This window comes from Sinocyclocheilus grahami, unplaced genomic scaffold, assembly GCF_001515645.1.
Source record: "Sinocyclocheilus grahami isolate Dianchi unplaced genomic scaffold, SAMN03320097.WGS_v1.1 scaffold167.1, whole genome shotgun sequence".
Lineage (NCBI taxonomy): Eukaryota > Metazoa > Chordata > Actinopteri > Cypriniformes > Cyprinidae > Sinocyclocheilus > Sinocyclocheilus grahami.
The window spans coordinates 1,448,985-1,473,066 of record NW_015505346.1 but is presented as its reverse complement, the minus strand read 5'-3'; the positions used below and the strand labels follow the sequence as shown (position 1 = coordinate 1,473,066).

Genomic DNA, 24,082 nt, shown 5'->3' with positions numbered 1-24,082 from the left:
CACACCACTGTCAGAAATGTATTTTTTAAAATTAAGTGCACAATTTTCCTTCTTGAAACGATTTTCAAGCACATTATTACCTATATGAGGGCATTTTTTATCTTTAGAACGGCATATTTTCATTCTAACCTCATAAAACACACTTGGAAAAATATTTAATTAATAATATACAGTATTTTGCTTGACTTGTATATCTTAATACATTTTTTTATGATCACCAGAGCTAAGATGCTCATCAGTTCAACAACATCTGATGCTCAAAGTATTAATCAGCGGTTCTTCTAGACCACCTTTGTCTAGACCCCGACAGCTAATCTAGCTTCGTACAACTTAATTAGAACATTATATTCTTGACCATTTTGAGTGAATCCAGTGGAGGGAGGAGATGAAAAGGCACTGATGCATATGTGTGAGAGAGGCGTTTCCTGCACCACCCCTCTGTGGGGTGTCTTGAAGATGCCAGTGTATTGTTTGTTTCTCAGGAGATCAAAATATTTTAGTTTCTTTTATCCTTACAACAGCTTTACGTTTCCATCTGCTTTTGTTCAGTTGCTTTGACACAATCTGTATTGTTAAAAGCGCTATATAAATAAAGGTGACTTGACTTGACTTGACAGTGGAACAAAATGGCGTGTCTCGCAGGACCACGGTGCTACATAAATAAACATAAATATAAACATACAACACTAGACGTAAGAACAATTTTTAAACCTATACATAACTAACTTACTGAAAGCGGTAATCTAACTATGCATATACTATAAATAGTTGACTATACATATACATACCCTAAGACCGATTATACAAGTACTTTACATAATAACTGTGCATGATATTGTGCAAAAGAGGTATTTAAGGTTAAGAAGCAAATAGTGCAGTATGATTTGTGGTGCATTCACAAGTAAACATTTGTTAAGTTCTTGTAACATGGAGTGTTTATAAGAAAGTGTCTGGTGCATTTAGAGAGAAAAGAGTGCGTTTCTACAGGTGATTTGTCCAGCCCACTCACCTGTGTGTAGCACATTCAGAGTTGCACAATGTTTTTGAGCTTTTCAATGGTTTACATGTAGTGGAGTGGGGTATGGGGGGGTGAGAGGATCCTGGTTTCAGGAGGTAGGGCTGTGGATGAGGTTTCAGAGGGGGGTGAGGTCATTGGAATTGAGGGCTCTCACAGCCTGGGGGAAAAAGCTGTTGAGCAGTCTTGCAGAGCGGGTTCGTTACCGTGTTCCTGATGGCAAGAGCTGGAAGAGATAATGGGAGGGATGGGTGGAGTCCTTCACGATACTGGTGGCTTTACTGGAGTATCGTGCAAGGAAAATGTCCAGAATGGAGGGGAGAAGGGAACCGATGATCTTTGTAGCTGTGTTCACTGTCCGCTGTGTCTTGCGTAATACATTACACATGTGGTGTGTTTATTCTCACAATTGCAACTATGTACTTGTGCCTCTATTTAGACATTAAATAGAAATTCAAGAGAGAGCCTCCAAAGCGTCTGGTGTCCCAGGGGCCTCACATGGCCATAAACAAGCCTTGTAAATACTCACATTGCAAACAGCCATTGCCTATGGCAGCCACATAGTAAAACACTAACAATGGCTATTTGAAAGCACCTGCATCTTAGATTTGTTTTAAAGTATTTTTTTTTTCTTCAAATCTAATTTTCAGTATAGAGAGAGATTTAGCATGTCAGTTGAATATCTTTACTACATGAGGAGAGACACGCAGTAGTGCTGTTGCTGTGCATTCTCACCCTCACAGACTGATTGTCCCAAACTGAACTAGCCATGATCAGTAAACGAATGCATATGGCCTTCTCTGACTCAGATCCACAGTTGTCAAGCTCTCAAATTCCCAGTGAATCTTAGGATAATGCAGTGATTAGTAAAATACATGAGCTTGTGGAATTCTTGGATCTTAGATAATGTGGTATGTGCAGTTGTCCAGCCTGTGAATCATGGAATTGGGTGTATTAAATGAGCTGCTGTAAGGACCGGCAACATGGTCACTGAGCTGTTTCCATTTGTGTCATGGCCAGCTGACAGGGGGTTGTGCCTGCACTCAAGGTTCCACATGAGTTTAGTCAGCAGATGAAGTAAGCGCCTGCCAGTAATGACTTAATCAGATCAGACTACAGAGAAGTAAAGAGGATGTTGCTTTTGTTTTGTTTTGACAGTTGCCTCACTTCCGTTTTAAGTGGAAGAACTACCTTCAGTAATTTGATTTTTCAGAGAAACACTCGAATTGATATATGTGGATGCATGCCTAAAGCGTTTTATAATTCACTGGAAAAATGATTTTTTTTTTGAAGTTATAAATAAAGATGATTGGAGTATTTCTACTTCCAAAATTAATGTTATTTCCTTTTTCTTTGTAATTATTTGTGAAATGTACTAGTTTCTGAGTGAAATCTGTTTCACCATCAAATTTGCTTTCAGTGTAGATCAGTATTTCTCAACCCTGGTTCTGGGCGCCCCCCAGCACTGCACATTTTGTGTGTCTCCCTAATCAAACACACCTGATTCAACTCATTAGCTCATTAAAAGAAACTCCACGACCAGAAATGGGTGTGTCAGATAAGGGAGACATACAAAATGTGCAGTGTTGGGGGGCGCTCAGGACCAGGGTTGAGAAACACTGGTGTAGATCCTGAAATGACTAAACAGAAAAACAAAGTCTTGAATTGGATTTCTGGTGGTCAAATGTATGTCATACACCTCAGGAAACTCAATGCTGCAGCTTATCAGACCCTCACAGTGACTCCATCAGATGTAAACACTGTGTTCTCAACTGTAATTCTAAAATTCTTGGAAAATGAAAAGCAGCTGATAAAACAGGAAGTGATCAGAGCATATAATCTTTCCTAACGCCTATGTCTCATATTTGTTCATTCAAATGTAATTGATTTAGATAAAGGTTGAGATTCAGCGCAGTTTGTGTACTGCGCTTAGAACAACCTTTGACTTGGAATCTTGTGACCGAGACAGACGCAGACTTTGATGTGGGAGCCCGAAACTGCATGTTATTACCATAATTACAGTCTACCTGACATGAATTAAAGGCGCAGGAAAGATAGTCATGGTGAGGTCACTGAAGTTTGGTCTGAAATTGACTGTTATGCAGTGATGCTGTTATAATTCCTGTAAAATGTATAACTGACCATATACAATGGCTCCGAAAAGTATTTGCTACACTTAAAATGTAGAAATATCACAAAATATGGTTAAGTAATTATTAAAAAAGAAAGAAAAGCAAGACATTGACTAAAATTATTAGATTGACCAAAAAATGAGAATGGAATGGGTTGGTTAAGTAATTATTAATTCGCACGTCAGTTTAAAATATTCTAGCTGAGCCCCCAGCGTGAGTTTTTTTTAGGCGACCGTTATTTTAAAATGTATCGCCTTATTGTTTCCATGGCGACGCGTCATGCTTGTCATGTGACACAACGCAGCCACAATAGATCTGTGTAACACATGGATCGTTTTTATTTCGTTTTTCCTGTTTTATTCAAAATATTCACAAACATGCTCACTATATTATGAAATATCTGATATTCCGATTCTGAAATATGTGCAATTAAATCTGTTTGGTAGTTTAAACACTTTTATATTGACCGTGTTAGTTGATCTATAGCGGGTGATGGGCGCCGCCATGTTAGTTCGCGCTGCATCCGAGCTGTGGGATTTACAACACGCAAATTCATCCTCTCCTCCCGAAACACGTTAAAGTAGGTCTCCGGTAAACTGGGAGAAGAGCAGAGTAAACTTTATAGTTACCTACACAATCTGTATATGATATCAATAAAACATGTCGTCAGATTATATTTGTAAGGATCATTATTGTCGTTTCCATAGACATCAGCGTGCATTTTACAAACTGTAAATGTATGGTTTTGCTAGTACTTATGTGTATTTAAATGTCTGAACCCTAAAATAAGTATTATATGGTTGAAAACAATGAATATTTGTCATAATATGACACGCGCTCAGCGCGTCCGATCTGGCTCCGCGCGAAAGCGGATTTAAATTCAGCAGTTGATGACGTGACGCACTGAAAGTTCTAATCACACCGGTGTGATCGTACGCTTCAGGGACCAGCCAAGACTGATCACACCGGTGTGATCGTACGCTTCAGGGACCAGCCAAGACTGATCACACCGGTGTGATCGTACGCTTCAGGGACCAGCCAAGACTGATCACACCGGTGTGATCGTACGCTTCAGGGACCAGCCAAGACTGATCACACCGGTGTGATCGTACGCTTCAGGGACCAGCCAAGACTGATCACACCGGTGTGATCGTACGCTTCAGGGACCAGCCAAGACTGATCACACCGGTGTGATCGTACGCTTCAGGGACCAGCCAAGACTGATCACACCGGTGTGATCGTACGCGTCAAAGGGTTAAAAAAGAAAGAAACGTAAAGTTAGTTGGTTTTATTTCTTTGCAAATGCCACTTGGTTTGATATTTTATGTAATGCAAAGACATTTAAATACTTTTTGAATACTGTGTGCTTTTGAAATTTAATGGGAAAAAAATTCAGGCTAAAAGCCCATTCACACCAAGAACAATAACTACATAACTATAACAATATTTATATTGGCGTCCACTCCAACTCACAATATGACTATGTTTATTATAAGCAAGCGTAGCTAGCTGTTTAGTTGTCTAGTGCCTTAAATGCTTAAGCTCTTTAAAATCGGGTGGATTCTAATTGGCTGTCAATATTTTTTACCATTCATCAACAGGAAAAAAAAATCGTTCTGAAAGTGATTCCAATGATGTAGCTCTCATAACTTTGGAATGAATTAAAAATGTATAATTGTCATTATCGTTATCATCCTTGTGTTAAAATCAGCATGAAACAAAAGTTGAGATCGTCTTTTCTTCCCAATTGTGACACATCCGGCTTCTCAAACAAGAAAAAATGTAGGGACGGAACTTGATTTTGTCCATCAGGATTTAATTAGATCGTTGTTGTCTGCTAATTGCTGTGATCTCATATGAGTGACAGGTAGCTGGACAGGATGGATTATTGGCCAGCTCTTGTACCATCGATGCCCACGTCATCAGAGAAGGGGAAGTTATTGTTTTTGATTAAAGATTAAGAGATCACATGAATGAAAAAAATAGGGATGTGCACGGATAAATAATTTACAATACTGCAATATTACATAAAAATAAGAATTGTCCATTTTGATTTGGTGTTAATTTGAACTCTGTGAATATGCAATAGTCTTCTGAAGATGGAGATTTCAGAAGCACGTACAAGTGAGCCTGTGTCACTTGGATTATTTATCTGCAAGTGGCGTGTAAACAACAGGATGACGTCACACTATGATGCTCTACTACACAGTAATATGACTGAGTAGTAGACATTAGACTGAATAGTAGATAACATATTTCTCATTTACCTCAAAGCAGATGTCTATGGACTTTCCCTATAACTAAAATCAAAGTATTTGTTAGGATGTTTACATATATTTAGCTTAAAATAACCTGGCAGATGTCTACATTTAGCCCAGCTGAACCATGCAGAATAGCAGCTGTCACTTGTCTCCTGTATGATTGGTTGTAAGGATGTGATGGTGTTCCTTCTAAGCTCCTCCCACATGAGGTGACCGGATTAGAGGAATAAGTAAAGCCTGATTAGTTTTTAGCAGACTTGTGCAAAATGTCTCTGGAGAGACAAACAAAAACACATGGAGTCTGACATACTACTGTGAGTAATATTTTTTTATTGACTGCACATTAACTCTAAATATGTGATATGATGTGCTGTATTATGTCTCTGCATATGTCTGTATACTCATTAATGCTGTTTATGATCACATGTGATTGTGCAGAGGAGTACACTGAATATTATAGTGGTCTCCAAACACTCTGAAACTTACAGTTTACAGTCTGTATTTAATAATCCAGACTAACATGTTGATGCTTTGTATCTGTAGTCAAATATGCAGTTTAGAACTTACAGTTGTAGCATCCTTAATTATGTGTAAGGTGTCAGTTGGAAAGTTTTGTTATGTAGAAAAAAATGTTTAAACGTATTTTACATTTACAAACATAGAGAGTGTTTGCACGGTGGGCTACAGCAGCACATGCTGCTTGGATAAAGGGGTCAGGTGTTCAAAACGAGAACAGTATAATTGACTCAGACTACTCTTTAAAGGCTTACGGGACTGAACAGATGTACAGTGATGGACCAAGCACTAAAATCGCAAACCTTCCTACAACTCAGACACCTGTAAATGTAATTAGACTACTATGTGTTTGCACTGGATAGGAAGCTGCTATCTGAATTTGAGCAGGTTATTTTGCCCTTGAAGATCTTATTCTGCTAGTTGGCTCAAAAACAAAGCCTAATCAGCTCTTTTGCAGTGTTTTGATCTCTTAAAGCCATGACAGCTAAAGACATGGCTTATGGTGATTCTTAAAAAGGTTAGATGTTTTGTTTTATATTGTTTTGTTGTAATATAATGTGTGTTTACATTTTATTTATTTTTTTACTTTTTGTTTTGCTGTTTTTTATACACCTTTATTTGACTGTAAAATTAAGAGTTTATAAAGTTTTTCTTTACTTCTTTTTGTTTGGCTGTAAAATGAAACATGTCTATAAATGTAAATGTTTAAAAAATATTACAAATATTTTAAGTATTTTTAATAATAATTTTAAAAGAATAAAATACATTTAAAATATGAATAAAATACTTAAAAACTAAATAATATATTTGTTTTAAATTATAAATAAAATACTCAAAAACAAAGTGAGGATGGCTCTTTCTCAAAACTGATCCTATATTTGACCATTTTTTGTATTTGCTTTTCAAGCATTACAGGTGTTAAGGGGATGGTGTGGGTGTCAGAAATTCAAGTAACTAATGAATCCTTAATGCTTAAGGTTAATGCCTGTGCGAGACACAACAGCTGGGGTTTACATGTATTCTAAGGCCATGAGTACAAATGATTGAGTATCTCCGATATCTGCACTCAGGTACGAGTTAAGGAGACGATGGTGCTCTCCCTGGTGCTCTCCTCCTCAGGTCAACATGTTCAACCTCATGAGCAATTGCTGCAGCTGGGTCTCCAAACTCCAGCAACCACTGAGGTACCTATACAATTCTATCTGTTTTTTTGTTGGTGTTATTGTTGCTGATCAGAAGGGGTCAGCCTATTATCAACAAATGCCACATATTAAATAACCCTGTTTGAAAATGTTCTAGGAAGATCACGGTTCTAGTGGTTGGTTTGGACAAGGCTGGAAAAACATCTTGTGTCAGAGGGATGTTGAGAGGTAATTTAGGTCATTTGAATAAATGTTAAATTACATCAGTGAGAGATTTGCTAAATTGACTGTGCATTTTGTTGAGTTTTAATGTTATGATACTTTGTTCAGTGCCACCTGGAGATGTAGGTCCCACTCATGGATGTGTCCGCACTGAATTAAGGGTGGAGAACTACTTGGTTAACATACTGGATATGGGAGGGGCTCCTGAGGTTCGGGGGTCTTGGAGAGAACATTACGGTGAAGCTCACGGCATCATCTTTGTGGTGGATTCCAGTGACAGACAACAAATGAAAGAGGTCAAAGAAGCTCTGGTGGACTTACTGAAGCATCCAAGAGTAGCAGGGAAACCTCTTCTTGTGTAAGATAGCCCTGTTCACAAATGTTATTATTAAATAATTTTTCTGATGAAAAAAGATCAGTTTATTATTATAAATCATATAATATTTTTCAAATTATTTTCTTTGACAATGCTCCAAACTATTCCGTTTTTAAAATCAATATAAAACTCGGGTACAAATAGCAGTACTATCTTCAGTGTGTCTAATTTTGCCTGCAGTCCAGCTTATTTTGGCCATCTCTATCTATATCTCATAACAGGCTGGCAAATAAACAGGACAAAATAAATGCTCTGCTGGGAAATGAACTCATTGAAATTCTCTCTCTAGAGAGGCTGGTCAACCAGAGCCGTTCCCTTTGTCACATCGTGAGTACTGTGAAACAATTGTGACATATTCAAAACATAAGATAAACCTCCAGTCTTAAAGGGATAGTTCACCCAAAAATGAAAATTCTGTCATCATTTACTCACCCTCATGTCGTTCCAAACCTGTATGAGTTGCTTTCTTATGTTGAACACAAAATAAGATATTTTGAAGATTGCTGGTAATCAAACAGTTGGTGGTTGCCATTGACTTCCATAGTATTTTTTTCCCTACTGTGGAAGTCAATGGCAACCACCAACTGTTTGATTACCAGCAATCTTCAAAATATCTTATGTTATGGGTGAGTAAATGATGACAGAATTTTTGGCAGAACTATCCCTTTAAGTCGCTGGGGTATATTTGTAGCAATAGTCAAAAATACATTGTATGGGTCAAAATTATTGATTTTTCTTTTATGCCAAAAATCATTAGGATATTAAATAAAGGTCATGTTCCATGAAGATATTTTGTAAATTTCCTACTGTAAATATATTAAAACTTAATTTTTGATTAGTAATATGCATTGCTAAGAACTTCATTTGGACAACTTTAAAGGCGATTTTGTCAATATTTAGATTTTTTTTTTGTTCCCTCAGATTCCAGATTTTCAAATAGTTGTATCTCGGCCAAATATTGTCCTATCCTAACATATTCATACATCAATGGAAAGCTTATTTATTCAGCTTTCATATGATGTAGAAATCTCAATTTCAAAACATTTACCCTCATGACAGGTTTTGTGGTCCAGGGTCACATATACCATGTTAATGTTTATGGCAACATTCTGACCGGTTACCAGTAGCTTTATTACAGAGTATTTTAAGCAGTCTGTTCTTAATCTACAGGAGTCATGTTCTGCCTCAATGGACCTGCGTCGCTGGTCAGACAGAAAGACTCTGCGAGGTCTCAGATGGCTACTGCGAGCCGTGTGCCTGGACTACCCTGACATCTGTGCCCGTGTGATGAGAGACGGGAGGCGACCATTAGGGCCAGAAGAAAAAGAGAGGAGAGGAAAAATGGAGAAGAGCCGGAACAAATCTAAAGAGGAAAAGTAAGGGATGTGTTTATATAAAATAATATGTATTTACACTACCGTTCAAAAGTTTGGGATCGGCACAATTTTTAAATGTTTGCTAGAGAAGTCTCTTATGCTTACCAAGGCTACATTTATTTGATCAAAAATACAGTAAAACAGTAATATTAGGAAATATTATTGCACTTTAAAATAACTGTTTCTATTTTATTTCAAATATAATTCTTGTGACGGCAAAGCTGAATTTTTTGCAGCCATTACTTTACTACAGTTTTTAGTGCCACATGATCCCTCGGAATTCATTCTGATATGCTGATTTGGTGTTCAAGAAACATTTTTTAAAATGTTTTTATCAATGTTGAAAACAGTTGTTTTATATAGTCTATTATAATTAAGAATAGAAAGCTCAAAAGAAGAGTATCTATTTAAAATAGGCTTTTTTTTTTTACTATCACTTTTCTTATTAACATTTTATTATTCATTCTTTCTGAATAATAAGAACAATTTCTAACTGGCCCAAACATTTGCATACATCATATTATCTCATTTGTATATATGATAATAAGATGTATGCAACTCATCTTGTCTTGTAGAACACGTACAAGCAAAACTGATATCCGTCAGGAACAGCACAATGAAACTGTGAGGAAAAATGGGACTCTGCAGCCATTCCAAAATATTCTAAATAAGGTTAAATATCTTTATCATGGAATTTTTAACAAAACTGTACTGTTGTTTAATTGACTTGACACTTATTGATTTACCCTTTGGCATTGTAGGAGAACTCTTTAAAAAAGAAACTAAGCAAAAAGAAGAAGGTGAAGGTTAAAATTAAGAAGGAGAGTCCAAGCAGAGGAGTAAATGAAGACGAGGTGGAGGAGACAGAAGGAAATGAAGCAGAACAGGACCACAACAGCCAGAAAGATAAAGCCAGCAGTGCATTACTGACTCCCAAACGAAGGAAAATGAAACACAAAGCCAAAGTAAAAGAGGAGAACTCGGGTCTACCAGAGTCCCCCAACAGCGAGGTCTCCAGACCCTCTAGAGGTATTGAAACTTTAGTGTCATTAGAACTGAAATACTGCATCCTATTTCCTTTCATGCTTTTAAACTATGTATTCATAGGAAAAGAGGAAAGAATGAGAAAAAAGAAGACCGTTAAAGTAAAAAGAAAGAACAAGATAAACACAGAGGAAGTTCCAGCAGCTTATGCACAGCCTGTTGATCTTTCAACTACTTTCGGTAAGAATCAGTGACCTTTATAACACTATTCATTTTGATCATGGCTGCTCATGGGGGAAATTTAGGCCTTGTGGGAGGAATTTTTCAACATAATTGTATATAAACTTTATATTTATTGGCAATCATTTTTCTACATTGATATTAAAACAATAAAACAAACCAAAGCATTTGCTGAACACAGACAGCCCTGATCTGTAGAAAAGTAGGAGACTAATTTAAAGCATTTAATTTGCCTGTTTCCTAATAGACCTTTACCGAAAAGCAATTTTGGCTCTCAAAGCCCGACAGGAACAGGACATGGCTTCGGGATAGTAATGAAAAAGAAGAATGAAGACCTATGAAGAAATGGAAGATTTGGATGGATGGATGACATGCTGAACCACTTATCAATGTCTTTTACCCAAACAGAAGTCTGCTATCAATGTCTGCAAAAAGAAGTTACTGTTTTGTAGTCTAAACAAACGGAATACGTTTGCTGACAATGGCACAAAACTGTTTCTGAACATCCTGCGGTGTCTTTGTAAGTGTGCTGGAGCCTCCTAGTGTTGAGAAGCACTGCTTGCAAGTTGCACTGCAGTTGGCTTTATGTCTATGACATTGATCAAACGCAGCGCCCTCTAATGGTGCTCCCTGGTACTGAAGCGGAATGACATGCAGCCATATTTGACTGTATTCATCAAGCCCTTCCCCCTTCAGCATCTTCAGCAGGACAGTGAAGAAAGCTGGAGCGGGACAACGGATGCCAATCGAAAGGAGACTTTACAGAAGATGGCCTCGCCAAGAACCATAACCATTGTTGCCCTTTCCTTTGCACTGGGTCTGTTCTTCGTGTTCATGGGTACAATTAAACTCACACCAAGGTTAAGCAAAGATGCCTATAGTGAAATGGTAAGTGATCGTCGCTTAGCAGCATACATGTACGCAAATGAAGCTTCAGCTGGAGGCAACCGGCTTTGTTTTAGGAGGGGGTGCGAAAGTAACTGGCTCTTTTTGCATTTTTCTATAAGATGTCCGCTAGTGCTGTCGCTGCCTGCTTGTGTAATTTAATTTTCATTCTTTGTTTTGGATGTGTCGGTGAATATAAGATAGACTTCATTTAATTCCATCTATAATCTTAGATATAAGAAAGACGTAATTAAAATCCTGATTATGAGTCGAATTATGTAAAACATAATTGGAGCAGTTGAACAGCGCATTCTATGCACAGCCGCAACATTGTTTCATTACCGCATAAATAGGTCAATTATGACATCACAATGCGCATCATCTGTGATAAACAGAAGAAACGCTCTCAGATATGACGTGTGATGATTATTTTGCAATATCGTTCTAAAACGATCCTTTTAAAGCAGCTCACGATAAAGCAATGGCGCCGCTTTCCAGCAAATTCTATCTTCCATCTGCAGGTGCAGCAGCTGCTGTGCTGATGTCATAGACACATTCACACACACACACACACACACACACACACACACACATATATATCTATCTATCTATCTATCTATCTATCTATCTATCTATCTATCTATCTATCTATCTATCTATCTGCTGTATCATTTCATCTGTTATTTTTGTAGTGCACATAATACAACATTACATTACATGCGTAACATATGTATTAATGTTAAATATTCTTGACAAAAATGTAAATTTAATGTTTCTGTTCACTTTCCAGAAAAGGGCGTACAAGAGTTATGCAAAGGCCCTTCCGGCATTGAAAAAAATCGGTGTTTCTTCTGTACTTCTACGCAAGATTATTGGGACTCTTGAGGTGGGATGTGGAATTGTTCTGACCCTTGTGCCAGGGAGACCAAAAGACGTGGCCAACTTTATTCTGCTACTGGTCATGCTAGCGGTGCTTTTCTTCCACCAGCTGGTTGGAGATCCTCTAAAACGCTATGCTCATGCCCTAGTGTTTGGTATTTTGCTGACGTGTCGGCTGCTCATTGCTCGTCAGGGTGAGGACCGGCCCGAGAGGGAGGAGAGACGAGAAGAGCAGATCACTGCCCAAGAAAAGAACAAAGTCAAAGTTTCTTAGCTCCACAATTTCAGAAAGAGCGCCTGGCAACAGATCTGTTTCTCTGGATAGTAGAGAAGGTGCTCGGAAAAAAAGACAGTAGTCCCAAAAGGTGATTTATGTCCCACAGCTACATATCAGAAGCCTGAAAACCAGATCTTATGTTACCTTTACCTCATGTCTTACCTGTAAAGCTTCTTATTTAAAATACAAATTTTCAATTTGGACAATCACCATTGTGGAAACTGTTTTGGTTGTGGTTTTACAACAAAAGATTAAACTACTGTAATTCCCTGTTGTATTTATTGTTATTATTATTTTGGCCCTGCATTGAACAATATCCAAAATGCCAGTTTTAAGATTATACTGTGATACAGGTTTCTTCAAATGTCAACAATTTTTGTGATGGTTTATTTACTTTTGAACTACTGTCGATGAATACTATATAAAACCGTTTCTGTTTACATTGACATTGATTTTTTTATTATTTAAAAATGCTGTACATCATTTGTTTAAATGTTCGAGTCAGATGGCAGACAGTAACTTCTCTGTTGCCTCAAAATCTGTTACAACCATCAAAACTGAAAACATGAAATGTTCTGCATATTATTCTTTTTTAATTTGCATATAATAATATTTCTTTGTTTCTTTTTATCAAATTAGATTTTCAAGGTTGTCTCTCAATAACAGTCAAATAAAAATCGTATCCTTGGATTCTTCTTATGGTTGCTTTCTCCTTTTGAATCATAGAACTACCAAATTGGTTTACTATTTTTATTACTAAAAAATTTTTATCTACTGTATTTTCTTTAGATTAATTTGTTCCTTTATACTGTTCTTGAAAACCCAGCACTGCTCATTTGTGGTGTCTTACTAATTTTACATACTAAATTCAGGTTATGCATCATTACTAATAAACTGAAGAGATGAATCAGGTGTGTCAAATAAGTGATACATTCTAAATGCACAGTGCTGGAAGGAGTAGAATTGAGAAACGTGTCTGATATGTTTGAATGTATACTGATAATTTGCTGTTTGTAACTGAGTAAAAATACCTAACAGAGAACACGAGTCATGACCTGTGTCTAAACCTTTACCAGAATGCCCAGCTAATTCATGAACTGAATTGTGCATTCGTAGTTTACACAGAAGGGGTCATATTACACTTTTGACAGTGAGGGGGGAAAAACTCATGTTTGTGCATGCAGATGCTGACAATAAAACCTCTATGCAGTTTATCATGGAGTTTGGTGACAGTATTAAAAACACCACTTGTGATTTTTATGTCTTGCTCACTTTTTACTAAACAGATTTAACTATGAATAGAATGTTACCATCAGCATATTCTTGTTCTAAACTGTAAATGGGTCAACCACATTATGCTAATAATGTAAATATTGCAGCATATATGCTATTTAGTATATTTAAGCTCAATGCAATGTAAACAAAAACAAATGATCCTCCAAAATTATTATCCTCACAAAAAAAAAATAAAAAATGTAATCCACCAAAAGAAATATTTAAAGTGTGGATGTATAGTATTTTGAGTATGCATCATTAGAGTATCATCACATAATAGTGTCACTGTGCCCTTTTTTCTTTTACAGTTCTTTTCCATTTAATACCAACCAATCTATTTATCAAATATAGTCAACTCATTATATTGATGTCTCAAAATTTGGTCTGACATTCTGCTGTTTTATAATGAATATTAATTAACTGATTTTTCAACCACTTTGACGTTGCTCATCCCAGTCCAGTAAGTGGCAGATAAGCACTTTCTACGTTGGTTTGCCAACCACCATAAAATATCACATGAAGTAGAAGAGGCTCAGTACTGCTCTGGCCTCTGGGCTGCGTTTCAAGCGTCGTAAGCCTATTTTGGGAAAGCCCTGAGTAGTAGTCTTCCAGTGATACCTTGGAAATAATAATAATCACTTATAATAATAAAATCACATAGACACAGTAGCCACGTATAAAATATTAGCCGTATAATATTTTGCACTCGTGGAACTTCCCTTGATATTTATTTGAGTGTGCATCTAATTTGCTTTGTTAATATTTAAAACTATACACAATTGTTTATGTTTTAACAACGATAAATGCAAATGAAGAATTCAATGAAAAAAAAAAAAATTCTGAAACAACTATATATTAATAACATATTTGTTGCAGTAAAGCTATTCCGCTTTCAGTTCATTGCGCTAGTGGCAGTACAGGAAGTGATGTAGTGCGCATGTCCAAACGGTCGCGGCAGATTTGGCGTTTGGTTTGAATGGGTTACTTCAGCGACCGAGGCAAACACGCAAGAGAGAGCAAATAATAATATAATGTAGCGAAAAAATGGCCGATTTATCTAACCTGGCGGGGTTAGTCTCCGAACCGTCCGGAGAAATAGACTCCTCCGTCTCCTCTGTGAGCAACAGAAGTTTGCGTTTGGCAGAAAAAGAAAAGAGAAAAGGCGTGGCGGATCCCTTTGGTCTCGCGGTGAAGTATTTGTCTCGGGGTAAGTGCAGCATAAAACATTATAGAAACGGATTACAAAAACTATTTTAGAGGGTTACAGTTTAATAGTAGGGACACATTTCTATTTAATGAATTGTTCCTTTAGTTCTTTTGTTTTTGTTCCTTTAGTAACTCTGATAACGACTTCAGGTCTGTTAAGGTCTTTTGTTTACCTGTGTAAGGGTGTCGTCATCAGATACTGTGTCACATCTAAGTGTCATAATATCTGTTTACATGTATTGTTGTGTGTTACAGTGGAAGCTGGCACAGTAGTCAGAGGGAATGATGAGCTGGAGAGGAATATGGTGAGGGTGGAGACAGTGGCTCTCAGTAAGGGTCTTCCTCCGGAGGTCATCACAGTGCTACTGGACTTGGCTTTAAGCCTCAATGCAGGTAATATAATTAGGGGATGCACAGATTTCTTCAGCTGTATTTGTTTACATTATAACATGAGCAGGAATTCATCATGAGAAACATGGCAATTAGATCACAATCAAACATATCAGCAGTTGCTCATCCTCATTCTGCTGAGTGCCTTTAGGGGTTTATGGCACAGATGATTAAATTCAGTTCATCCGACAGGAACTGCGAACTGTACCCGGGTGCTGAAGTTTCTCCTACCTGCCACAGTGGTGCCGCAGGAGGCAATTGTAAAGGGGGTGTCGTGGCTGTGTGTAGGGAAAATGCCAATGAATGCACAGGTGAGGGCTGTCGATTGTATCTGGTCATTAGTGAAATGGCTGTCATTTGCTTTTGCTTCATAGGTATCAAAATGAGGTATCGGAAATGAAAATTAAGCCATTTTCTAAATACATGTTATAAATCTTGAAAGATTCATCTGTATATGTTCTTTAATTATTATTTTTTCTTCCTTTGTTTAATTTTTTTGAAGATTATTATTATTATTTTTTTATTTATTTAAATTTGAATCAAAATATCATGTCTCTGTCTTATGGTGGAATGACGGACTTCTCTCTGGTTATGCATTTATGACTTTGACAGTTATTTAGTCCCCCCTTAAACCCACCCCTGCAGGCTTGATTTCATCTGACTCCATTTTTCTTTAGTGCATCACCCACATGTCAAAATCCAGTCAACACCCATTGCATAGAACCAAGTCTTGTATCTGTCCCTGTCAAAATCTGTCACTGCTTCTGTTTCATTGCTATTTTTGAACATTTGGTTCATATCTTTTCTTTTAAGGTTCTCTTTGTCCGCTGGGTGCTCACTGTTTTTGACCTGATTGACTGCAAAGATGACTTGAGATCCATTTATGGCTTCATTTTCAGCTTTGTGACCGAAGAAAATCTGGTTAGTTGTGCTTTGTAAAGTTTTTTTTTTCTAATTTAGGATATGTCCATGTTGTAAATCTACTGGCATATGTTTTATAATTGCATTAAAAAAAGTTTTCCATGTTAATTTACTAGGCTATTTTTTTTTCTTCCAGTTCCCTTTTATTTGCCACTTGTTGTACCTTTTAACCATGCGGGAACATGGTGAGTTGTTGACTAAGTGGTTTAATTTTTTGTCTGTAAATGCTGTAATAGTACTACGTGATGTTACTTGCTTGTTATTCTGATTTTTTTCCCCCCACTTTCGTAGTTCACCCATACAGAGTCAGGAAACTGTTGGATATTCAGGCCAAAATGGTAAAGACTCCATCTGTAAAAAAACCCCACCTCAATAGCCTTTATCTTAAATGTAGATTAACTGTAGTGCTAGAGAATGTTTCTTGTAATTGGATGTTTCATTTGACTAGTACTGTGTTTCTCCCCTTTTTCCTATTAGGGTAGACAGCCATATCTCACACAACTTCTAGCACTCTACAAAGTGTTCCGACCAGACCTAGTGACGCTCTCTCTTCCATCAAGAGTGAGGGTTAGTGTATTGTATTCATTACTGTTTTTTCCAACAGAGCTTTGTTCTTCTGCCAGGTGTTTCAGACTCTTAGACAATGCAAATTTTTGTTTTTCAGACTGGATTCAAGAATCACAACTCCACCTGGAAAGTGGCTCTTTGTGCTGTGCAGAGGAAAAACAAGAGTGCTGTTTTAGTTGATCAGAGCCTCAGCCTGGATGTGAAAGAGAAGCCATCCTCCAGAAAGCGGGTAAGATGTCATCTTTGTAATACTGTAAAGAGCTTTAGGGAACACTGACTTGTCAACTAAAGGCTGTTACACACATCACAAATTTTAACAGATTTTAAAACACTAGACTTGCCTAAAAGCTGGGCATCATAAATTAAGCAGGCAGCATCACATGCTACCAGACTTTCAAATTGGTCCAAACACAATGCACCTTGTTGCCAGGAGACCAGTGACCAAATTTGGATGCACTTCATCCACCATGTTGTTACGTTGTTACTGTTACATGACTTACCAGTGCTAGGTGCGTTGTTTCACAATGCAATTCACAAATTGTCTCATGTGGTGGCCTCATGGGAAAGAAAACTTCAGAATTTTGTCAATAATAGTGGGTCATTCAGGTACTTTTCACCTACTGGTTTAAAGTGAAATTGAAAGTGAAGTGATGTGTGGCCAAGTATGGTGAATTTGTGCTCTGCATTTAATCCATACAAGTGCGCACACACAGTAAGCACACACTGCATTTCAGATGCAACTTATGTGTTTTAAAATTGGCACTAGTTGACTAGTCCTCCAGACTGGAAATTGGGGCAGAAAACTGGCCTTGTATATTCCAGTCTTAAATATGCAAGTTCTGAAATTATATGAATGGGGGACAACAAAAAAAATGTATCAGTTAATCTATAAACTGAATCTATCTAATGTCCACAGAAACTACATCACCTAGCGATACCTCCCTTGAGCTCTGCATTCGACAGCAACTCCAACAAGAAGGTGTTCCGCCTGCAGGAGCTCCGTTCCTTCAAAGAGCTACTGGAGAACATTCACAATATAGAGGTAATGCACATGTCTTTGTCTTGACTAGCAATATAATAGGATATTGATTTCTTGGCTCTTTAAATGCAAAATGCCATATTGCATAATATTCATCAAATTTACACGGATCTGCACTACTGTTGTTTGGCCTCTTGGTGGAGCTAAGCCTTCACAAGACTGATCAAGTGAGTATGTCATCAAGTCTGGCATCTAATTGATATTACTGCAGAATCTGTCACGGTAGTCAAATTTCTCAGATGTAAAATTTAATTTTCCTCTTGTTTAATGTTCATCAACACTGTCGTGTCTGTAAGTACTAAACAGTATATTACACTCAATTGACAAGTCATAAAATATTTACAGATCCGGACCCACTGACCTGATAAGCCTTATTTAATCTCTTTTAATGGTCTGCAGACATTTCTGCTTCAAAATACTTCACAAAATGAATATCGTCATAGTGTTCCTGCACCACTTTTTAGGGGGATTTTGCAGTCTGCAATAGGAAAGGATTGAGGAAGAGTCAGTCATGTGGAAAAAAACTGTTCATTTGTGGCCATGGGGAAAGATCATTGATTCTTTCTCACTGTGGCAACCCCATCATTAGAATCAGTCATTTCTCAGATGAATGATACATTTGCTTGTTAATTACAGAAAGACTCAGCCATGTCCGTTGTCAATCTGTCACTTAGTTTTATTTATTTATTATTTGTTGAAGTCCCATATTGTGAGGCAGCTGTTTGTAGACTGACACAAATTACAGTTTTTGAAAAGAGTGAGAATGTAGAATGGTGGAATGTGTTTCATCTAAACTGTTGTACTAAACTGTCAGTTTCAGTACAGGTCTCAAAGGAGCCAGAAGTATGACTGAATTGGCTTATTTGCCTCCAGTTGTTTTGACAGCTCTTGGTTATGATATACTGTCTCTGTGTTGTGCAGATGCATGTTGTATAGCATATTGCAGCTTAATGTTAAAGTCATAACTTGTTTTCAGCTGCCTGCCCAGATGGGTTCGCTTCTGGGATCAGCTCTGGCTCTGCACTACCTGGACTGTGTACAAGATGAATCTGCCTTCCTGCGCCTTAACTTTTGGCTTGGACACTCATTGCAAGAGGGTACATTTTCCATGTCATAATACCAAAGCTTTTCAAGCTTATCTAAAGTCTCCCCCTGCCTTTACAGTTCCCATTCAAATTCCAGTTCAGCATCATAATGCAGTTTATTCTTGTATGTTTTGGGCAGAGTTTTTGCTATGTCCTGTGGATGGAAGTTCTGACAACACTTCTGAAGCCTGGCGCTTCCTGAGCACCATCCTCTTTACACAGCAGTTCCTTCAGGTACAACCAAGCAACAAAAGACACGTATTACCCAAAAGGAAATTAACCTTGGCAGCCTCAAGGTTGGATGTTTAATATCAGAAACATGTCGCAGTTTATTCCACAAACCCAAGGACATCTATCAATCTTTTTTTTTTTTCTGCCTTGCTTTCTTTCTCTTCTGCATTCCTGAATGATCTCCCCACTTGTAAAATCCCACGTTGACAGGGTTTGTATATGTGCATTGTTCTCAGGAGGGATTCTCCAGCACGGAGAGTTTTCTTTATAAGTTTCTGAGAGTGTGGGACGGCTGTCTACTCCGGCCGCAGATCCTGGATCTTCTCAGTGACATCCCCTTGATGCCAAGCTTCTGTGAGTGTCCCAATTACCTCTGCTGCAACCAGAGGAATTCAAGAAATACCATTTCTGCTCTCATAACTTTTTGCATTTGCTGATTTAGTGCATGTAGCGTTCCAAAAGAAAAACAGTCCTTACATCTAATGATAGTGGCATTTCTACATTGTTCATTGATCAGATAACATATTTCATTGTCTTCAGCATTTTATTGGTCAGTGTAAGTAAAACTGTAACCTAGCGTTTCTTTTCTTCATCTATAGACATGCATAAACTTCTCTTTGAGCCACTGAAGCAACTTTATTTTACATCCACAGTATTTTTCAAGGTTTGTATGATGTTGTTTGTCTTTCTTTCTGTTTGTTTGTATCAAGCACGAGCATGACCGTTTGAGCCAGGTTGTCAATGAATGCTAAAATCGTTCAGACATGTGAATTACTCTTTCTAAACAAAGCCGTGGCATCTTTGCACTTCCTGGGATGTTATTTGAGTGGTGTGATTAAGCTCACAGCAGTTGAAAGCAGGATTTGTTATTTTTTCCCGCTCTTATCTGAGTGTGCCTTTTCACATTGTCCTCCTCACAGTGTAGTGTCATCGAGTGTCTGAATAGCATGCTGGTGAAGTGGCTGACATGGCATTCCGTCAGCGCATCGGAGGGCGGTTTGGACATCAGTCTTAACAGCAACAGCACCATGTGAGTATACCAAAAATATGAAATAAAAATCGACAGTATTTAGTTAGTTATCAACACATTTTCAAAAATAAACAACTTTTCTTTTTGCTGATGTAACCAAGGCTGTATAGGCAGATAAAATGGTATTAACCAATACTAATATAGCCAAAAATGCTTAAATACTTATTCTTATCAAATCCCGATAAAATCCCAGCATTATTTCCAGCTGAGTAGTCTTGGAAACATGTTGCTTTCTAGTATTTAAATAACTTGCGAATGCTGTTGTCTTTAATGTGACTTGCACTTTACCGAGTCCTCTGAGAGTTTTTAATGACTCAGTCAAAAACGCACTGTCTTGGAAAACATTGCAGAAATAATCTGAAGAAATGGGACCACACTCCAATGATTGTACTCTTTAAAAGTCTTGCATGAGGTTTACCACTGCAGATTTCTTTATATTTTATATTTAAAAGAGATCAATGAACTGCTCCTGTGGTCGGGCTCCGTCTGAACCTCGTTTACCCTAAAAGTGTTCTGTGGAACGGTGTGTAATGAAGTGCGGTGGATTTTTTCCCTCGCCTGCCATGTATTGCTTCTTTCTCACTGCTGATTTGGTTATTTTTTTTATTACATTACTGATGTGCACAGCTGAAGGAGAAATTATGAGCAAGGGCAAAACCCTGTTTGACTGCGCCGGTGTGCCATGCATCAATGCGGTACACCCATTATTCCCTTTTTCGCTTTGGGTCTCTGTGCGAATTGTGTGGGTGCCAAGCATAGCACAAAGACACATCTGGTGTGATTTAGCTGATTTATTTTGTACTTTCTGCAAGGAAAAATAGTTTTTCACATGTTATTTTGTGTATGCTTTCAAAAAAGTGAGTGAAAAGAATAATGCACTCCCCTTCCTAGAACTATGACCTTGTCTGGCTTCATGGACTCAGTTATGGAGCTGGTTCGCTTTGTGGGACTGCTGGCATCTGAGGGACTCCGTCTGGAGAACTGCCATGTTCTTCTGCTCAACCAGACACTTGCTTTCTATGAGACGGTACACTCAGCTATGATTAACTTAATTAACATGATGTTCTTGGCAAAGTGACATCAACCGAAGTTCCACCCTGAGTTTTACTAAGATTTATGTGCTGATTTTCGTCTAGTAGATTTAATGTTAATGTTAATGTCTTTGTGCTAATGCAGACATTTTTCTCTCATCATGTCTAGGTGTGTGACATGTTTTTGAAGTACAGTTTGCCTCTGATCATCATGCCTCCGGCTGGGGTTTTTTACCCAGCTCTCTTTGCTACAGACTCTATCAGCGTTGATAGGCTTGGCTACATCATGTTCAGGTACTATATGTGAGCTATAATAAGCTTTATGGGTTAGTTTATCACTCTGGTCAATCCTAGAGATTTTCTGCTTGTGATGTTAGCTTGGCCATGCTAGATTAAGGGCATCTTCTTTTGGAACTTTTGGGTGAGGGTAAGTTCCTCTTCATCACATGTGCAGTTCCCATGGCAGTGGGACACCTGTGTGCTGCTGGCTAATCTGAGGGCAGCAGCCTGAACCTTCAAATGCATTACATTGCCATGGCATGATGCCTGTAAGCAATAGAGGAAATGAAGTATGAAGATCCTTTCATCTACTTAGGCACGCAAACCTTTCAGTGCTTCTGTGAAGGCCTTAAAGGGAAAGGTTCACTCAAAAATCAAAAGTCTGCTATTTATCATGCCAATATGGACGAATATCTAAGCTACTGCTTTCTATATAATGAAAATTGATGGGGATTTATAGTGCCGTTAAACTATTTCATGTCTCTTTTTTTAAATAGAACAAATAGTTCTAGTGTGTCTATATTGACAGACTATTTTCCTAATTAATGTTGTACAGTTGCTCTGACACAATCTGTATTGTTAAAAGCTCTATATAAATAAAGGTGACTTGACTTGACTAGTATAATATGTTAGCTTTATTAATAAAATGCTGTTGTTATATCCTTTTCTCAGATACCGGAAGAATCTGACCTTGGCTAAGAAACAAGAGCAGCAGAGAGAGGTAATGAGGAAACTGTGTCATAAAATGAACACATAGCAAAGTCAAGAAAAGCCAACTGTGTATGCAAGAGGTTTTGTGTCTGATTAATTTACTCATAATGGGTAAATTAGAAGGACCTTCAAGCTGTGCTTTTAAGAATTTACAATGAAGCTCCTGGAGGCTATTGCTGTAATCCTCACCTTACCTGCTGGGGATGAAAAGAGAAATGGAGTCTTCTTGATTGAATCCCAGCGAGACAAAGCATGGCACTGGAATTGCAGTGAATAAAATGGCCAAATAAATTGATCACAGCATTGCACTTTTGTCATTTAAAATATATAGGTGATTCTTGTCTCACACTGTAACCCATTAGATCCATTTAGTGGCACCAAGGTGTTATTGTACCCACAAGCATTCTGTGGAATTTTCATTTACACTTTTTATTGAGCTGTGAATGTGTCTTGACAGGTGTTGACTTATTCATTTAGTTTCATGTTTAATATTTTCTCACATTGCAGCAAACATTCCACATTAGCAGAAACACATACAAGGAGTTTAATCGGAACCTTCAAGCCATGGTGAACTCCATGTGGAACTCCTGGTGGTGCAGCCCTGGTTCAGATATTGAGATTGACAAGGATCTTATCGCTCTGAGCAAAGTGGCAGAACCCTGGTGCCGTTTCGATCTCATCCACCACCCGGCGCTTTTCAGCTATGCCATCGAATTTCATCAGAGGGTGAGTGAGAGATTCTCACACTAGTGACATTTAAAAACACGAGAGTTTGTAATCGTACAGTGATTTTGGACTGTCATCTAATTTGGAGCGAAGGAAAGGGACTCAGCTGCGCAAGCTAATTAGATGATTATATTACATCAAGTGTAAAGCCTTGTGTCACTCCTGGGGACAGCACAGCCTCCACTTTTCTCTAATAACTTTAGGAATGGACGAGGAGATAAATGTGGTATTAATGTTTCTTTTATAGAGGATCCATTAATACAGAATCACATTTTATTATTCATGGAAGCTGTGTGAGACTGGAGTTTTCATCATCTTTAATAATACAAGTACCTTTTTTTGGTCCGACTGCAACATTCAGTAGTGTACTACTTTAGAGCAAAGGGAGAACAATTAATATTTATGTGTTCTCTTTATCAGTGTTGGCCGGAGAGGAAGAATGTGGATCTCGGTTCTATAAAGGTACTAACGTTATATCATCTCCTTTTTATTAAAAACTACTTATTTCAGGTCAACATGAGAGCATGTATCAATCAGTCATATTCGGTTGCAATATTCCACACCATAACTCTTCTTTTCATGTTTGCAGACCGGGAAGTACTGGAACTGGTATATGGAGTTTCTCTTTAATCAAGGCTTTGATGGCCTCAACAACTTTATTCAGACCAACACTGGGCACGGCTCCACGTTGAATAGTCAAGAAGACGGGCAGCCCAAGAGTCAGCCTTGATGCTGGCAGGAAGTCCAGGTGTCAGGGGTGTTCATAAAACATGTATATATTTTATAGTCATCCTCCGTAAGAGGGCAGAAAGGAACCACTTGCATAACTGTAAATACTAAATGTACATTACAAGCCATTTTGTGACTTTCCAGTCTTTTCTAGTGTTGTGTACTTTTAGACCTTTTTTGCTTTTTATCTTTTGTGTACAGAAAACGGACCTAAAACATTGTGATAAATCCCTAATATTTCAAAAAAAGACTGTTTTTACTGCCATATTAAAAAAAATCTCATTATTTATAACGATTTAAAACTGATGATCAAAGATTGATTAATAGTCTTGTTTTTTTATTTCTGTAAACCTAATGGGCTATGTATCATTGATCGACCTGATATTAAAATAAATCCTTTGTTCTCAGATCCAGCATGAGGTAAAGCAGAGTGGTGCAGGCTTTTGCCATTTGTTTTTGTAAATGACATTTACATTTACATTAAACTGGACTTATTTGGGGACCTGCTAACTTGCAGTGATTTAGAGCTATTGTGTGATATTTGTCTCAAAGTATAG

General features: G+C 37.7%; 2 protein-coding genes across 10 annotated transcripts; both read left to right on the top strand.

Moving 5' to 3' along the window:
• Window positions 1–194: 194 nt before the first annotated feature.
• LOC107593212 (transmembrane protein 35) lies at window positions 195–12,994 on the top strand. Of its 9 annotated transcripts, none has more exons than XM_016282830.1 (11): window positions 195–258; window positions 6,629–6,638; window positions 6,995–7,108; window positions 7,228–7,294; window positions 7,397–7,646; window positions 7,886–7,991; window positions 8,835–9,040; window positions 9,616–9,712; window positions 9,802–10,069; window positions 10,148–10,264; window positions 10,512–10,709. In XM_016282830.1, the coding sequence occupies exons 1-11, from the start codon at window positions 254–256 to the stop codon at window positions 10,574–10,576; spliced, it is 1,305 nt and encodes a 434-aa protein (XP_016138316.1). In that variant the 5' UTR covers window positions 195–253; the 3' UTR covers window positions 10,577–10,709. The 9 variants fall into 9 exon arrangements, with proteins under 9 accessions (XP_016138316.1, XP_016138318.1, XP_016138321.1 ...); XM_016282832.1 differs by having other exon boundaries at window positions 196–258; window positions 7,224–7,294; XM_016282835.1 differs by lacking the exons at window positions 195–258; window positions 6,629–6,638; window positions 10,512–10,709 and adding exons at window positions 5,646–5,722; window positions 10,961–11,066 and having other exon boundaries at window positions 7,224–7,294.
• Window positions 12,995–14,444: 1,450 nt separating this feature from the next.
• Window positions 14,445–23,955, top strand: LOC107593211 (centromere protein I-like). The gene is made up of 20 exons (XM_016282828.1): window positions 14,445–14,787; window positions 15,042–15,179; window positions 15,369–15,487; window positions 15,990–16,097; window positions 16,234–16,282; window positions 16,389–16,435; window positions 16,575–16,664; window positions 16,762–16,893; window positions 17,581–17,706; window positions 18,680–18,800; window positions 18,928–19,022; window positions 19,256–19,373; window positions 19,619–19,683; window positions 19,940–20,049; window positions 20,941–21,076; window positions 21,250–21,374; window positions 22,032–22,080; window positions 22,578–22,796; window positions 23,217–23,258; window positions 23,386–23,955. The coding sequence occupies exons 1-20, from the start codon at window positions 14,625–14,627 to the stop codon at window positions 23,524–23,526; spliced, it is 2,193 nt and encodes a 730-aa protein (XP_016138314.1). The 5' UTR covers window positions 14,445–14,624; the 3' UTR covers window positions 23,527–23,955.
• Window positions 23,956–24,082: the final 127 nt, after the last annotated feature.

Bases quoted from the DNA above. Each gene is read 5' to 3' on its own strand.
- LOC107593212 (XM_016282829.1), top strand. From the start codon at position 5,703: ATGGAGTCTGACATACTACT. The intron at 7,109-7,223 runs GTACCTATACAA...AAAATGTTCTAG, and splicing joins AAACTCCAGCAACCACTGAG to GAAGATCACGGTTCTAGTGG. The intron at 7,647-7,885 runs GTAAGATAGCCC...ATCTCATAACAG, and splicing joins GCAGGGAAACCTCTTCTTGT to GCTGGCAAATAAACAGGACA.
- LOC107593211 (XM_016282828.1), top strand. From the start codon at position 14,625: ATGGCCGATTTATCTAACCTGGCGGGGTTAGTCTCCGAACCGTCCGGA. The intron at 18,801-18,927 runs GTACATTTTCCA...TGTTTTGGGCAG, and splicing joins TGGACACTCATTGCAAGAGG to AGTTTTTGCTATGTCCTGTG. The intron at 20,050-20,940 runs GTGAGTATACCA...TCCCCTTCCTAG, and splicing joins CTTAACAGCAACAGCACCAT to AACTATGACCTTGTCTGGCT.